Below are 18,160 nucleotides of genomic sequence, written 5' to 3'. Positions count from 1 at the left end.
ATTAACAACTTTCTCATAGAGCAGCATTTCTAATTTTCAATTAAAGGTCAGCATGAAATATGGCAATTGTGACACCCTTAAGACCATGACATTTCACAACAGTAAATGACATAAAAGTACTTACCATAGCCTGACATATCCAATGGTGAGGTTGAAGAAATTAGAGAGAGTATTAATAATCAGGGAGATTTACTATATGAAAGATGTCAAACAATGATATCTACATTGTTCTGTCAAAGCAGCAAGCTATTCTAGCATTATTATTTCCACATTGCTGAAGCATTCACAGATAATTATATTGACACATGTAAAAATAGTGGCATTCTTTCATTCTGCATCTCATATGCCATAACTCCTTTCTTCCTGTTTGTGGGCACATGAGTGACATTTATGCATACAGTTATTTATGACAGTACTAAAAAAGACAGGTATCACTATAACCAATGCATCACGAAAGGACACAGTTGTTTCTGAGCTGGCAGTTATAAATTTCACTAGGGAGAAAATTTCTAAATTGCTCTTCCACGACTAAAGTTCAATTTAAAAAATATGAATCAGGTTTTTGATGATACAGTAGAAGCACTATGTTTTTGGTAGAGTTTAGTTATTTTCAGCCATCTCTGTATTTGCAAATAGCATGTTCATGCCAAGGTGGATTCTCTAGTATTCTAGGTTTCTCTTTAAGGTTGCTAAGCCCCCTTTCAACTTACAAAGACTTTAGTGGTTTTGATAGTGGCCAGGAGCTCACAGAACATACTCAGTGCCTCTGTACCTCTCCATTTTCTGCATGTGCCTACATAGGTGCAGGAAGTAGTGGCACCGAGGGTTTTGCACCTCGCTTCCCCACGCCTGGGGGTTGACCATGCTGCCAGCTCCTCCAGCCTTGATCCTGGCGTCTGGGCAGCCCCCCTGGGTCCTGTTGGCCCCACATGCTTTGCCAGCCTCCAGGGTCCCACCAGTCCTGTTGGCCTTCAGGATCCTGCTGCCCCAGCCCTGCCATGGGGTCTTCAGCTTGCTGACTGTGGGCTCTGCAGCTGCCCCCAGCTACGGCCCCAGCCTGGGGAGGTGAGGTTTGCCAACTTTCCAGATTAGATAGACTCGGACACCATTTGCAGCAATGTAGGCTGATATAGCTGGTTGAGATGGCAACCTGATCTCAATAGGTCTACTGGTGGGAAGCAGCTCAGCACCCTCTAATAGTTCCATATCACTGTGTGCCTAGCAGTGTTACCTATCAAACTTGAAATTTTTGCTATTTATTTGTTCTTTTAGGTCAATCTTTTCCTATCTGATAAGCTAAAAATAGTAGTAATGGCCAGAATTTTCAAACCTATGCAATTAAAGTCCATATTTATGCACTTAAGTTGAAGTGATAGTCAAAGCAGCCAAGCAGCTGCAGTCCTCCTTGATTTCAGTGGCATTTATGAGCACTGAGCCAGGCCACATACATTTAAATGCCTAAAATATGGACTTCGGGTACCCAGATTTGAAAACACTGGCCATTCTATTCTATTCTATTCTATTCTATTCTATTCTATTCTATTCTATTCTATGGCGACTCATTTCCACGCTACAATATTGGGTCCACAGTTTCTTTCCTTAATATTCGGTACAGAGAAGAGCTTATAGTAAACAATAATCTATAAATCAAGAGTCCTGAGATGTTTTAAGTTAGCAGAGATAAACAAATAATCCTCACTTTATCATAGAACTGAAACATTTCACTGCCTCCACCCCCAAATTTAAATACAATACATGTCTCTAATTTCAATAAATCAAACTTCTTGGTTTCTGAAATGTTTCATACATTTCTTTTGTGAATCATTCATGATCTGTGGTATTAGCCAATACCTACGTTAGGCATGAGGTGCACCACATTAATATTTTAATATACCCAGCATGTGGATAATTATGTTAACACTTTGCCAAGAGATCGATGCCCACTCTACAAAGTTAAATGTAGCTTTTGGCGTTAGTGAATATGAAACTTATCAAAAGACAAGATAAGTGAATGTTTTGTCCTTGATACAAGCTTAGGAGATGCCTTTTCACTGATTAGTACCTGGCAAACTGTCTAAAACAAAAGATAAGAGGAATACCCCATGGTATACAAGGAACAAGTTTGAACTGGAGTACTGAATCTTAGAGGACATATCAAGGGTTTTATAACTATCAAAAACATACTATAAATACAAGTGATTTTGAGAAGTATTTTGGAAGTAGACCGGCGGAAGATGAATATGCTGCGAGATAAGAATTTCTTCCCAAAAGGAGGTTACATATGTCTCATTTTTTTGTATCGCACTGCTTTGGTTTTAGGAAATAAATGTGTCTAAGCTTCGTCATTTGGTTTCTTAAATATTTTAAATACTAAACCATAAGTATAGTCAATTAATTGGCTATATATTGTCATCAGCAATGGATTGACTCCAATATGTCATTATCATTATCAGTATGTAATTCTGCCTTAATAGAAACCATCTTTGTGACATCTGATAGTGTAGTTATTTCCCAGCATAGAAAGAAAGTGTGGTATCTCTGAAGTAATACAAGGTGGTAATGTGGATAATGTTAACCTTTCAATAACTACTGTTAAATCCATTTATTTCAGCAGGTGACACTGACTCATTCATGCAACTTGAGGAACTATTCATGAGGCTGCTGGAATAACAATTAATATTGTTCAGAGTTGAAAGATTTCTAGTTAACTTCGACTAGACTGAAACACAGCATAAATCGTGAGGTCACAGAATGACCTCCTTACTAAAATGATTTGTGCCTAGATTACTATGCCCTACAAGGGTTGCTATGGTAACAAACCCCATCATGTTATAATAAAACTATAGCTAAATCTTTAAATCATTGTAAACTTAAGAGTTTTATACATGTCTGTTTTTCCTCTGCTAAATGTACAATAAGTCGAAGAAATTGGTATCCCAAGCACCAAAGAACAAGTTTGTTGATTAGTTAATTTGGCATCATTTTAAATAGTGTGGTACACATGCACATCCATGCAGGTATATTATATGATTCTATTAATAATTTCAGCTCAAATTAAATATTAACATTAAGTGAAATGTAATCATATTTAGTATCTCATAATTACCATGTCTTACTTTGACCTAGAATCAGCTTTCTAGACACTGTTTTCCATACAACATTGCAGAGTTCATAGTTAATGGCAGTGGCCATTACCTGGAAGAGCTGGAGAGAACTTTTTGAATGAATCAATAATTTTTTCAGTATGAGAGGTTACTCACCACATTTCGAACAATGGGAAAAGATTTTTTTCTACGCAGGTCTGGCATGCTGTCAATTCCATACAGTCCACGGCCAGGTCTTAGGGGAACATAAAAAGGGAGGGGGAAAAAAAGATTTTTGTTTAGGTGTTTACATCTATAAGGAGGACACTCCTTGTTTACAGAATTTCCTGCTACAAGATGAATATACTGTGCATAGTTAAAAGCAAAATTAACATTCTAGCAGCTAACAGCAGTGGTAATTTGTCACATTTATGAAAAATAAGTTCTAGTGATCTAAGAGTCAGAACTCTTGATCTCTTCCTAGTTTTCCCCCTGAGAAGCTTAAGCAAACCATTAAGCAAAGCTACATTAAGCAAACCAATTAACTTCCGTGCCTCATTTCATCCAGTTGTATAGCAGGTATCATAATAGTTTTGCTATATCACAGAGTGTTTTAAGGCTTAATCTATTCTTTAAAAAAATAAAAAAAATAAAGGGCTTTGAGAGCCTACGTACAAAATGATATTTAAATGCAGGCTGTTGACATTCACACAGTACAACTATATAAAGAATTCTGAGTATATTAAATAAAACGTTTTGATGTGTTAGCATGGCACTGCAGAAACAATTTCTAATGCAGTAAATAATTCCAACTGCAAATTTTTAATGCTGACGGAGTGACCATATTGTTAGAATCTGGAGTGTTTTCTTATGCTCAGTTTGATTTCTTTACACACACACACACACACACACACACACACACACACACACACACACACACACACAGAATTTACACATAAATAATACAAACTAACTCCTATCCTCCCCAAATAGGTAAAAGCAGTAAAAAGGTAAGCAGTAGGGTACACTTTCATTGAGACTGTTCTATTGTGGGGAGAGCTGGCAAGGTTTGTCCCATGGAAGGACATGACATGAGATACCCAGAGAAGTTGGGCAAATATATTTTGCATAGAGGTCCAGAAGTTCCCCAAAATATTCCCTGGGACTTGCTTGGCACTGACCAAGTTTGTGTGTAGAAACCTGAGAGAGACAAACAAAAGCAGATGAAAAAGCCCAACTTTGTTCTTCATAAAGGGTAAAGGACCAATTGCATAGACCACTCCCAGGACTGACAGACCCAATTTTATTTTGAGATGTTAAAAATTCTTGGGTGAAAATAATGCTCCACTAAAGTCAGTGGGAAAACTTCCAATGATTTCTACAGAGTCATTATTTCATCCCCCTAATGCCATTGAGCATTAGTTTCTCTTGACATGTGGAATGCAGTCTGCCTGGAATAGGTCTCTCAAGGGTTCCTAGTCTTCTTTGGCTGAAATGTATGGTTTGGGGAATTCACTCCCCTGTATCACGTAGTATAACTCAAGGTTCCATTCCATCACCCTCCAATTCAACAGGCTGCTGGAACAAACACAGCAGTATGTTAATGTTATTCATTTCTGAGTCTCATATGTCTCAGACTCAGACTATTGGGACATTGATCAGAATAAACTGGATGAAACAGAAAATAGCTCAGAAGGAGTTAGGGAGAGAAGATGATAAAGTTAGGTTGGTTTCATCCATGCCATTGAGTGGGTTTGTCAAACCTTTGCTCAATAATTTTGTAATTTTTCAGGTGCCATTAGATCTTCTACATCTTCTGAAATCTCAGATGTCTTTCTTCTATATTAGTCTAACCTGGTATTTTTGCTTACTCTGGATTTCCTCCACTAACACAAGTAGAAGCTATTGAAAATTGTTGAGGGTCATGTTTGAAGTACACATTTGGACAGCAAGATATTTGTGCTGACTTGTCTGGTTTTGGTCTAGTGTGATGGAAATGAATGTTTTCTTAGTGACCATGTTAATGAGTATATTTTCTTATAGCTGATGTTGCACAGGGCAAAGGGTATGTCTTGACCACAGGATGTGCTTAAATTGAAGGCTAACAGATACACAAAAATGAACTGTCAAAGGGCAATTAGAGAAAAACAAGAAAGTATGCAAAAGATCCTATGCGAACCAAAGGGTAAAAATGGCTTGGTTAAGCCATGTTTCATCAGTGCATGATCAGTGGCAACAAATCAACGAGATAAGAGAAATAGCAACATAAGGTGAGCAAAAATTTATCCAATTGAAGTTTATGCAGGTTCATAGAGCATTGCACAGACACGTACTGATAATATTTATAATACTTACTGGTAACTGGAAGGGAATCAATGAAAATGGGGATGTGGATAAAATATGGAAAATTACAAGGGGGCAATCAAACTACTTCATAGGAGAAATCAGTCATGACCTGCCTACATACCAGGATAAGGTCACTATCTTTTTTCGGCAAGTCTGTCATTTCTTACTTTAATAGTAATTGTAATTACAAGGCAAGCTTTTGGTTCAATAAAAGGTATGCAGCAATGAGCCAGGACTGAGCATCTGGCATTCTCACTCCCCAAAGCCACAATCATGTCCTCTTGAAAACAGGGTGTATTTGTAACCAAGGCTGAAATGAAGTACATCTCAAAAGACACGAATGACAAATGAATTCTGTGCTATTTTTAGCAAATTAATGTGCAATTACTAGAAACTTAAAATAAAGAGGGTCTATAATATTCTGTGATAGGATTGCTTTGTTCTGAAACCTCATCAAGGTGATTGGATACCAATAATTTTTGTTAAGAAAAAGAATAAAATGCACTAATGTGGAGAATGGGAACTGTCCTTTCCAAGTAAAGTCTAATTTTTCACATGAACTTGAAAAAAAGAGCTAAAAGGGGTAACAGGCACTTATGCCTTTAGGCCAGGGGTTCTCAAACGTTGTGATAGCGTGACACCCCGCCCCGCCACCCTCACTGCCCTGGGTCGCTTCCTCCCCCCTTCTCACCAGACTCCTTGCCCTCCTGGTTCCTTCAAGGCATTTGCAGTCCTCAACACCATTCCCCCCTGCAGGTTCCTTCCCCCCCGTCTCTTTCTCCTCTGTGCCTCTTTTCTGCTTCACATCCCTTTGGTTCCTCCTTTCCTCTCCTCTCCTCCATCCTCCATTCCTCTCCGGTGTCTCCTCTGCCTCCTCTTCTGACCCCCATGTGCCCTTATTTACCTCCAGGTCCTTTGCCCCAACCCAATCCCCCAGCCCACTGCCTGAGGGACCCCACCCTCTTCCAGCTGGGGAAGAGTTCGGTTGCCTGGCAACCATGCCCCGGCCGGCCCCTTGCGCCTCCGCTCCTGCGCTGGCACCAGCCTCTCTCTCCTGACACCTTGTCTCCTCCTGCATCTGAGCTGCGCTCCAGGAGTCCCCCGGCCCCGGCCACGCTACGCGGCTTGCCGGCAGCTGCCTTCCGCCACCCTGCCTCTCTTCCTGGCCTGGGGAGAGGGGTCACAAGTGAAAAACCAAATTCAGCTTGACTGCCCTCTAAGTTGCTTGCGATCCCGCTAGAGGTCATGATCCACAGTTTGAGAAATGCTGCTTTAGGCTAATAATTCATTCAACCATTATTCAACCTCTTTTCTTTTAACTGGTCTCCAAATATGCCTGATTAGTATACTGTACTCCTACAATACATAACACATTGTGCAATGACCAGATAATACTAAAAATTGAATAGGATTCCCTAACAGGGAGCACTGATCTGGCCATGGGTCGATATACGTTTGTGTGCTTCCTTTTATTAATGTTCAGTGAATTTCTAGCTACAGATACAGATATAGAATATTCAGGTCTTGTATTCCCTGCTAGCACAAGCTTGGGTGCTTTTGAAACCCTCAATACGACAGTGAGACAGAGCTTCTTTAATAAAGACACTAGTGGACATTTTACTAAGCGTTGTTCCAAGGATTTTCTGGGGGTTGAAAGATAAGTTTAGATGGATTTTTGGATGAATGGGAGAAATGCATCCTATTTACCTTTGACAAATGGTTGGACCCATTCAGATCTTGATTAGTGCATAGTAAGGAATCTTACACATTCAGACTGGCTATTGTATTGTTTGAAATATGCTAGTGGCCCATACCCCGTGAACTTTAGCTAGATAACAAATATTCCCAGTGCATTGATTGGATTAATAATGTGAATGTTAAACACAAATATGTATGTACAGTGCTGAAAAGAACAGAACTATTGCTTCATTTGTGCAAGCACAAAGCCCACTTTATTAGTTCTTCATCCTTCAGCACATGACCATAATTTGAGCTCTCTCTCTCTCCTGCAATTGTGCATCATACCTCAGCATGCACCTCTCTCCATAATGATAGGGATGAATATACACAGCCACTTCTCTCTCTTTCTCTCCTGCTTGGAGTTTTAGAACTCAGCAAGGAGGAGGGTAAAGGTAATAAGCTCACATGACTTATGTAGGTTTATGATTTGAGTGACTTTTTGAATAATAATCACATACATGTATTTTCATTGACTTAAATGAAACTTTAAAAACTTCCTGTCAAGCCGCATCTTTCTATGCTACCTTCATAATTTCCTCTTCTGCCTCTGGAGAAGGTGACTTAACTCACTATTAGTTTATGGGTTAATGCAGGGTTTTCCCATTCTACCCCCCAGGTGCTCCTCTCCCTACCATTGATCACACCTTTTCAAAATACAAATTAGCCATTCAACTCCATTGTATGATGGCCAGCTCCCAGCTCCTTGTGCTCAACTCCCTCTCCCCCAGGGCTGTGTGCTTCACACAGGGCTTCGAGGGCTCAAGGACAGGAGGGTATTTCCATACACACTGCTGGGACATGTCTCACTGCAGGGCTAAAGCTGAAATTGAGCTATGTCAATTGCATAGCTTAAGTCGAAATAGCTTATTTTGGCTTTTGATGCTGTCTACACAGCAGGAAGTCTGAGGAAGAGCACTCTTTCTTCGACTTCTCTTACTCTTCATACAATGAGGGTTACAGGAGTTGGAGTAAGAAGTCCTCCAACTTGACATCATTTTGACATTATGTTGAAATATCTGCTTGTAGTGTAGACATGGACTATGTTATTTTGGAATAACGTCTGTAATTCTGAAATAACACTGCTATGTAGATGTATGCCTGCTGTCCAGAGCTCAGAGACAGGTCCCTGAATGTGTCTGCTTTGAGAGAGCAGCAGGTCTGTGGATCAGTAACTCAGCATAGCTTCCAATGCTCTATTGGGAGCTTTCCATTACCTAATCCTTTTACTCCACACCTTCTCCCCTTTCCGGGCACTCCCAACTTCACCAAACAGTCACAGAGTCCAGAACTTCTGAGAGAGAGTAATGCAGCTAGGGTCACATGCACCAAAATCCACGCTCCATGCACAATGGAACTTTACTCCCTTTCTTTCAAGGAAAAGAATGAACTGAGAAAGCACGAAGGCTACGTCTACACTGGCCCCTTTTCCGGAAGGGGCATGTAAATTTCACGAGTCGTCGTAGGGAAATCCGCGGGGGATTTAAATATCCCCCGCGGCATTTAAATAAAAATGTCCGCCGCTTTTTTCCGGCTTTTAAAAAAGCCGGAAAAGAGCGTCTAGACTGGCCCCGATCCTCCGGAAAAAGCGCCCTTTTCCGGAGGCTCTTATTCCTACTTTGAAGTAGGAATAAGAGCCTCCGGAAAAGGGCGCTTTTTCCGGAGGATCGGGGCCAGTCTAGACGCTCTTTTCCGGCTTTTTTAAAAGCCGGAAAAAAGCGGCGGACATTTTTATTTAAATGCCGCGGGGGATATTTAAATCCCCCGCGGATTTCCCTACGACGACTCGTGAAATTTACATGCCCCTTCCGGAAAAGGGGCCAGTGTAGACGTAGCCATACAGTATAGTTTTGCTCATAACATGGCTCAGAAATGAAGGCAAAGTCTGGCTTTCTCTTCTTTCAATTTTCTTATTTAGAACTGTACATAAACCAAATCTGTGGGATTCAGTGTTCTAAGCCTGCAGGGGCTGGAGAGCCGCTCAAATCCCTCAATGCTTAATGTCAATCAGCAACTCACAAGAGGCCCCAGGTACCTTGCGGGATTGAACCATAGGTGAGCATGCAGAATAAAATGAAAGGGATCATTCAAGCTTTTCACAGTGCTGTTTTCTCAGGAGAAAGCCTCATACAGGTTTGTGAACTTGGAGTTTCATGAGCCAAGAATGCTGGCAGGCTTTTCTTCTATCCACTGCCTTTAAGCTCTGAGGCTTAGTGTTTGGTTCAATGGACAAGGTCTTGTAGGAAGTTTCCATAACTCATACATTATTAATCAGAAATACACAATGGATATGTGGCAAATACTCTGATTATATAATAACTTCAGATCCTAGATGATATCACAAGTTAATTAGGGTTTTAAGGGATGTGACCTGCTTCTTCCTGCAAGGGATGAGTTACTAAAGTGGAAATTTGGAGAAAACAGACTCTTTATATATCCAGAAAAGAAATTAGAATTGTTTATCTAAAACACAAGTTTCAGCTTAAAGTGTCACCACTTTAGCTCACTGCCAAAGCAATATTCAGCAAATATTTAAATGTAGTTTTGGGAAGATTAGAAAATAATTTGTCATTTCACTTGAAATACATACTGATCAAATTAAACTGTAGGTATATTCAAAGTAATTACACAGGATATTTTGGACAGTCATTCCCTATTTATCCTCCTTTAGCTTCCAGATTAAAAATACCTAGTTTCGTATCAGGATAGCTTTTCTAACTTCTGGAAATTCAGTCTCAGTATGGGACCTCAAAATCAAAACCCAACAATAATAGAGTTTAGAATGAAAACTTAACTCAATTTTTTTGATTCATGAACCAGAACAGAATCCAGCACACTGTCCTATGGCCACCTTGGTTGTGCACTGATACCACAGTACTGAGGTACTTCTGTTTGACATTAAAGTAAACAAACATGACAAGAGCATGCCTATTATGCAGACAATTTTATAAGGAGGAGATAGTTTTGCTGTTACTTTTCTGATGAACTTCCGAAGTAAATCCTGGTTACAATGACCAACTCCAGTCACAAGAAATGAGTTATGTGTACACTGTTTCATTTCTCTCTTTGGGGTATCAATGTGATTAATTAGTCTCTCTGTCCTAGTACAGAACAAGATGCAAAGAAGAGCCAGCCAGAGACAAGTGGAGTCAAAGCAGGGACTGCTACACAAGGAGGGAATGGAGAAAACAGGACTCAGACAGGGTGACCTCTCCTTCCAGCATTCTGCTGCACCCACACCCCAGCTTTAGGGGCCTGATAGAAACCTGAAAAGAGAAGCCAGCTAGATACTCCAGCTTGCAGGGGCTGAAGCAGCCAAAGCAGAGGTCTTTGGCCCTTTGGACAGCTTACACTTTTGACTGGATTTTCTATGCCCTGTGCTGACTGGCTGTTTGCGCCAAATTGTCCCCCTCCCACATGGTCTCTTCATCCCAATGTTACTCCTCTTACGCCCTTACTTCTCTCCCATTGCTTTAGGTTATAACCAACTAACTCCCGCCCATAGACATAAGCTTCAGAGGGGTAGCCAAGTTAGTCTGCAAGTTTTACCCATGGACACACACACACACACAAATTCTGAAACCAAAATGATATTTGCTGCTGTCACACATGTCACAGTACATGTGTGTTACACCCCTTATCTCAACTTGTGTCTGTCAGGTCTATTTAGAGAGTAAGCTCTTCAGGCCAGGAACCGTCTTTTGTTCTACAGCCGGTCCCTGAGTTGCGAATGGTCGACCGAAGCTGTTGTAAATGGCAGACCCCAAGTTACGAACACGATCCATGCTTACAAACAGCACAGTTGCATGTAACTATGGGGTCTGACTTATGAACAAACCAAGTTACAGACCAATTGCTTGGTCTGTAACCGGTTCATAAGTCAGGGAGAGGCTGTATGTTTGTATAGTACCACAGTGGAATGATACCCTGCCCATGGCCAGGACATCTGGGTGCTTTGGTGATACAAACAACAGCAACTGTGGGTAAATAATGTATTTTCACATTATTTAAGCTTGATCTAATTGTGATCACCCACAGAACTTTTGACACATAGAAACCTAATGGCTTATTGGGGTTTTGGAGACACAAATGCAAGTTGTACTTGTGAGGAGTATCTTGCTATCTCCTCTCCAGCGAGACTTGTTTAGCCATTCACATTAACCCTCTTTTCAAATACCAGAGATTGTGTGTGGAGTATGAATGCAGAATCACAGAGTACCACATTGGAAGGACTTGTTCTTCCCTAGCCAACTGAATGTCAGCAAGCTAAAGAGAGCCCACAGGCCCTCAAGGTATCTTAAGAAACTCACTCAGGCTATGTCTACACTAGCTCGTTAATTCGAGCTATGTAGGCAAAACAGGCAACCAGAGTTGCAAATGAAGCCCGGGATTTAAATATCCCGGGATTTATTTGCATGTTCCCATCCGGCCGCCATTTTTAAATCCCCCTTAGTTCGAATGAACTGCCAGCGGCTACACGCGGCAGTTTAAAGTTAATCCAAACTAAGTCCTTAATTCGGATTAACTGTTACTCCTCGTGGAATGGATAACTGTTGTCATTGATGGTATTGTCATGTTTATTCCCAATATTACAGTTTGGGTGACTTGGAAGTTGCCTAAAATGTTTTACTTTTGCTATAATTATGCTTATAATTTTGTTGTTTTTCTCTTCACTAATTCTTGGCTTTCAGCACAACAGCCAGCCATGCCTCCAGGCAAGATAGCAATCTAAGTGCTTCTTCCAAGTCAGCTTTTCCCCATCTATCACACTTATGTGGATTTGGACACATTCATGGCACCTGTACAAGAATGTATCTGAGTGCACCACACCAGTTAAAACAGAATGTTATCAGCACAATCAGGTAAAAGCAAGCCTAAACAAATAACTTTAAATGGACTAAAAGCTACTTCTCATGGTCACCCATAAGTTTCAACAATTTGCTTCACTAAATGGACAAGTTGTCCTTAATATTTGTTCATTAGCTAAACTTCCCTATACTTATTTATAGAAGTAAAGTTATCCAAGAGATAACCTAAAACACAGTAATTTTAAGGATGCTTATCATATGATCCTTAGGCCCTCCCCAAAGACAAATGAGGCTACTGATGAAATATTTTCCCTTCAGAAAGAGACAAAAAGAAATCAACACTGAGGTATCAAGGAAACTTCAAAATAAGTCACTTAGGTGTTGAATGCAGAATGCTCCTTATGCTGTGCATTAAAAAAAAAAATATCTGAAAATAAGGAAGATTTTGACACACTGGCAATTGCCCTTTTGGGAATGATCCCTTTACACTTCTTATTTAATATGGTAACCGTGTAACCGCTAAAAATCTTAGAGGTTACATGATTACCCATGCTGCGAGCTCTGTAGAATATATCTTAGTTTATCATAGAATACTAGGACTGGAAGGGACCTCAAGAGGTCATCAAGTCCAGCCCCCTGCCCCCATGGCAGGACCAAGTACTGTCTAGACCATCCCTGATACACATTTATCTAACCTACTCTTAAATATCTCCAGAGATGGACATTCCACAACCTCCCTGGGCAATTTATTCCAATGTTTAACCACCCTGACAGTTAGGAACTTTTTCCTAACGTCCACCCTAAACCTCCCTTGCTGCATTTTAAGCCCATTGCTTCTTGTTCTATCCTCGAAGGCCAAGATGAACAAGTTTTCTTCCTCCTCTTTATGACACCCTTTTAGATACCTGAAAACGGCTATCATGTCCCCCCTCAATCTTCTCTTTTCCAAACTAAACAAACCCAATTCTTTCAGCCTTCCTTCACAGGTCATGTTCTCCAAACCTTTAATCATTCTTGTTGCTCTTTTCTGGACCTTCTCCAATTTCTCCACATCTTTCTTGAAATGAGGTGCCCAGAACTGGACACAATACTCCAACTGAGGCCTAATCAGCGAGGAGTAGAGTGGAAGAATGACTTTTCGTGTCTTGGTCACAACACACCTGTTAATGCATCCCAGAAATATATTTGCTTTTTTTGCAACAGCATCACACTGCTGACTCATTCAGCTTGTGGTCCACTATTACCCCTAGATCCCTTTCTGCCATACTCCTTTCTAGACAGTCGCTTCCCATTCTGTATGTGTGAAACTGATTGTTCCTTCCTAAGTGGAGCACTTTGCATTTGTCTTTATTAAACTTCATCCTGTTTACCTCAGACCATTTCTCCAATTTGTCCAGATCATTTTGAAATATGACCTATCCTCCAAAGGAGTTGCAACCCCTCCCAGCTTGGTATCATCTGCAAACTTAATAAGCATACTTTCTATGCCAATATCTAAATCATTGATGAAGATATTGAAGAGAGCCGGTCCCAAAAAAGACCCCTGCAGAACCCCACTTTTTATACCTTTCCAGCAGGATTAAGAACCATTAATAACTACTCTCTGAGTACAGTTATCCAGCCAGTTATGCACCCACCATATAGTAGCCCCATCTAAGTTGTATTTGCCTAGTTTATTGATAAGAATTTCATGTGAGACCATATCAAATGCCTTACTAAAGTCTAGGTATACCACATCCACCGCTTCTCCCTTATCCTATCAAAGAAAGCCATCAGATTGGTTTGACATGATTTGTTCTTTACAAATCCATGCTGGCTGTTCCCTATCACCTTACCACCTTCCAAGTGTTTGCAGATGATTTCCTTAATAACTTGCTCCATTATCTTCCCTGGCACAGAAGTTAAACTAACTGTTCTATAGTTTCCTGGGTTGTTCTTATTTCCCTTTTTATAGATGGGCACTATATTTGTCCTTTTCCAGTCTTCTGGAATCTCTCCTCTCTCACATGATTTTCCAAACATGATAGCTAGAGGCTCAGATACCTCCTCTATCAGCTTCTAGAATGTATTCTAGGATGCATTTCATCGGGCCCTGGTGACTTGCAGGCATCTAACTTTTCTAAGTGATTTTTAACTTGTTCTTTTTTTATTTTACCTTCTAAACCTACCCCCTTCCCACTAGCATTCACTATGTTAGGCATTCCTTCATCAGACTTCTTGGTGAAGACCGAAACAAAGAAGTCATTAAGCATCTCTGCCATTGCCAAGTGTCCTGTTACTGTTTCTCCCTCCTCACTGAGCAATGGGCCTACCCTGTCCTTGGTCTTCCTCTTGCTTCTAATGTATTTATAAAAAGTCTTCTTGTTTCCCTTTATTCCTGTAGCTAATTTGAGCACATTTTGTGCCTTTGCATTTCTAATCTTGCCCCTGCATTCCTGTGTTGTTTGCCTGCATTCATCCTTTGTAATTTGTCCTACTTTCCATTTTTTATAGGACTCCTTTTTTATTTTTAGATCATGCAAGATCTCGTTGTTAAGCCAAGGCAGTCTTTTGCCATATTTTCTATCTTTCCTATGCAGTGGAATAGCTTGCTTTTGGGACCTTAACAATGTCCCTTTGAAAAACTGCCAACTCACCTCAGTTGTTTTTCCCCTCAGTCTTGATTCCCATGGGACCTTACCTATCAGCTCTCTGAGCTTACCAAAATCCGCCTTCCTGAAATTCATTGTCTCTATTTTGCTGTTCTCCCTTCTATCCTTCCTTAGAATTGTGAACTCTTTGATTTCATGATCACTTTCACCCAAGCTGCCTTCCACTTTCAAATTCTCAACCTGTTCCTCCCTATTTGTTAAAATCAAATCTAGAACAGCTTCCCCCCGGTAGTTTTTTCAACCTTCTCAAATAAAAAGTTGTCACCAATGCAGTCCAAGAACTTATTGGATTGTCTGTGACCCGCTGTGTTATTTTCCCAACATATATCTGGATAGTTGAAGTCCCCCATCACCACCAAACTTGGGCTTTGGATGATTGTTAGTTGTTTAAAAAAAAAACCTCATTCACTTCTTCCACCTGGGTAGGTGGCCTATAGTAGACTCCTAGCATGACATCACCCTTGTTTTTTACTCCTTTTAGCCTAACCCAGAGACTCTCAACACTTCCGTCACCTATGTCCATCTCCACCTCAGTCCAAGTGTGTACATTTTTAACATATAAGGCAACACCTCCTCCTTTTTTTTCCCGTCTATCCTTCCTGTGCAAGCTGTACCCTTCCATCCCTACATTCCAATCATGTGTATTATCCCACCAAGTTTCTGTGATGCCAACAATGTCGTAGTTGTATTTATTAATTTGCACTTCCAGTTCTTCCTCCTTATTACCCATACTTCTCGCATTTGTATAAAGGCATCTAAGATGCTGATTTGATCTTGCCTCCCAGTTTTGCCCTGACCCTCCTCTCTTTCTGCCATTATAGCCCATGCTCCCTCCCGTTTCTGACCCATCTCCCAGGTCTCCACGTTCTTCACTTACCCGTGGACTTTGCTCACCTGTCCCCATCGAATCTAGTTTAAAGCCCTCCTCACTAGGTTAGCCAGTTTCTGTCCCTTACGCCTCCTACAAGGAGGTTTACAGGATCTGTTGAAAAAGACTTTCTTTCTCGACAGATCCCCCTCTAGACTGCCGCTTTTTGCTGACAAAGTGCTGAGTCCACAAAAAATGGCGGCCATTTTAATGCAAATTAAGCACGGGATATTTAAATCCCCGCTTCATTTGCAATGTTGACCTGCCTAATCTGCATCCTTCTGCCAACAGATGGATGCAGTCTAGACATACTCTCAGAGCCCATGGTTTCAGAAACACCGGGTTAAAGGGTTAATCAGTTAAACTCTGACATCCCTATGAACAATACGTTTTACTACATTTTACAATACAGAAATGGACCTGATTATATTAGTCTTCTAAACATTGAAATATCAGCCCAGGAAATGCTATCAAAATATATTATAATATTAGAAAATCTTGATACTTTCCATGTTACCTGCTCCTAACTGCCCCAAGCCCTCCATTCCATCTTTTTGGTTCATTTATCTTGCTGCATATTATTATTAATCAATACTAAGCTCCTCAGGGCAGGGACAATTTCTCCATATCTACAAATGATTAATACAATATCTGATAGAGGCCTCTAAGCCCATGGTAACACAAGTAATTAATAAAACAATACAAAGTTGACTCACACTGACTCATAGCTAGCATAAGTCATTTGGAAGCACAATGATATTTACATATTTTCAAATAAGAATCTCTCTCAAACATAATTTTAACCAGACTTGTGATGTACCTATGAATTAAAATCTGGCTATTCCAGCATTTCTCTATATCTGTTTCTATTGTAAAAGTATGTGTAGTGTGTCAGAAAGATCAAATGTTTCTATGGCCTCTAGTGAGAACTATTAAACATTTTTGAGACAATTCACTACTTTTCTAGAATTGTCTATGCTGTGAATAATTGGTGGTCCTTTTGAGTTTAATTGATATTTAATAGGCTAATACAGACACCTTTTATTTTAATTGACACCTTTTAATTGACATCTTTTAAAGAGTTCTGGCACTCATTCTGCTTCTACAGGTTGACATTCTTGGTTTTTTCCCTCCACTCCCCCAGCTCAGAATAAAACCTGCACATTTTCTTCTCTCTCAGAAAAACAAACCTGTTGACCCTTTGTTTTGCAAGGATCCTGAAAGCTTTCACACCTTGTGTTTTGCACAGTAACCACATTTAAAAGTAGCAATTTGAAAATGAGAAAGAAAAAAAAAGAACCCTTATGATTCTAGCTTTGTGAATGGCCAATTCTGGTACAAAATCCTCCTAAATAATTACAAGTCCTCAATTTGCCTCTTCATTAATAAAAGCCTTCAGAATCTCAGAGATGATTTGGAAGATACAGATTCAAATCATAAATGCCAAAGATTCCAAAACTTGTTAATTAAATGCTCAGGAGGTGATGATAACATTATTTTATGATTTGGACCAAGAAGCACTTAGTTTATCAAGATAGGAAAAGAGCAGATATGGAATATCAAAGTAGCACTGAGCAAAATACAGCTACTAGTACTTAGGCCACACTAACGCCTGGTGCCAGCACTCCTCAGATTGGAAGAATGCATGTAAACGGCACAGCAGGGCAAGCAAATGCACTCCTAACTGCCTACTACTTCTGCCTGTGAGGAGGATCTCAGAACCAGTGATTGACTCACTCAAGAAGGGGGGCAGCGGTTTTGGTCAGGCTCTATATAACCCAAATGGAACATTGTTGCATCTTCCCAAAAGGATACAGAGTAAACAGTTACTTTCAAAGCAAAAGCAGCATCTTAACAGCTCTGTGTCTCTGCCTTATTTAAGCAGTGACATAATGACAAAGCACATAATATATCATTCTGATTCTTGTGCGGGAAGAGTACATTCTTCTATAATTTGTGGGGAAAATGTAAACGTAAACTGTCTATATGCCTGTTGGCCTTGTCTAGCTTTGACGTCAGAAATGCCATCTTCCCCCACCAGTCTATTGATATTTTGCCCCTTATTTTGGATGAAAATTTGATGCACATGCTTGTCACAGCAAATCTGGAACATTGTAACTCATGTCTTCACTAAATGCAAGATTGACGCTGCCGTGGTTGATCTTCTGGAGTTCAATTTTGTGAGTCTATTTAAGACTTACTAAATCAGACTCAGAGAGTGCCCCATTGTCATCCAGTACTCCTGCTCCTGCGAGGAGTAAGGGAAGCTGAAGGAATCATTTCCTCTTGTTGGCCTCCCACTGCGGAGATGGTGGGGAAGCTTTAAACAAGTTTGACTCCAACTACATAATTAACATACGTGGAGATGTGTCTCTTGATTTGATCTTCCCTTATAGTATTTACCTGGCCTTACTGTCCTACCACCTAGCACTTAGAGGTGGTAGCAATATAAGAGCTCCAGTCTGTGTAAAGCACAATTGTATGCCATCAAATCCATAACTGTTGATCAGGCCCAGCCAAAGACTTTGCGGGGCCCAAGGCGGTATGTTGCGGTTGGCTGCACCATGTGGCCGGATAGCTCCCAGCCAGGGCAGCAAGTGAGCAACCAGGCAGCTGGGCGCTGGGCAGCTGGGTGCCAGGCAGCGTGGAGCCCTAAAAGCATGGGGC

General features: G+C 40.5%; 1 protein-coding gene across 2 annotated transcripts in view; it reads right to left on the bottom strand.

Moving 5' to 3' along the window:
- UNC13C (unc-13 homolog C) overlaps positions 1-18,160 on the bottom strand; it is a 437,647-nt gene that overhangs the window by 331,713 nt on the left and 87,774 nt on the right. For both annotated transcript variants that reach the window (XM_075897272.1, XM_075897271.1), the window contains one exon: positions 3,261-3,339. In XM_075897272.1, coding sequence (XP_075753387.1) covers positions 3,261-3,339 — 79 coding nt within the window. The remainder of the gene's footprint in view (positions 1-3,260; positions 3,340-18,160) is intronic.

Source organism: Pelodiscus sinensis, chromosome 14 (genome assembly GCF_049634645.1).
Source record: "Pelodiscus sinensis isolate JC-2024 chromosome 14, ASM4963464v1, whole genome shotgun sequence".
NCBI classification, from domain to species: Eukaryota; Metazoa; Chordata; order Testudines; family Trionychidae; genus Pelodiscus; species Pelodiscus sinensis.
The sequence above is the reverse complement of the archived record's forward strand: the minus strand, read 5'-3'. Positions and strand labels throughout refer to the sequence as shown.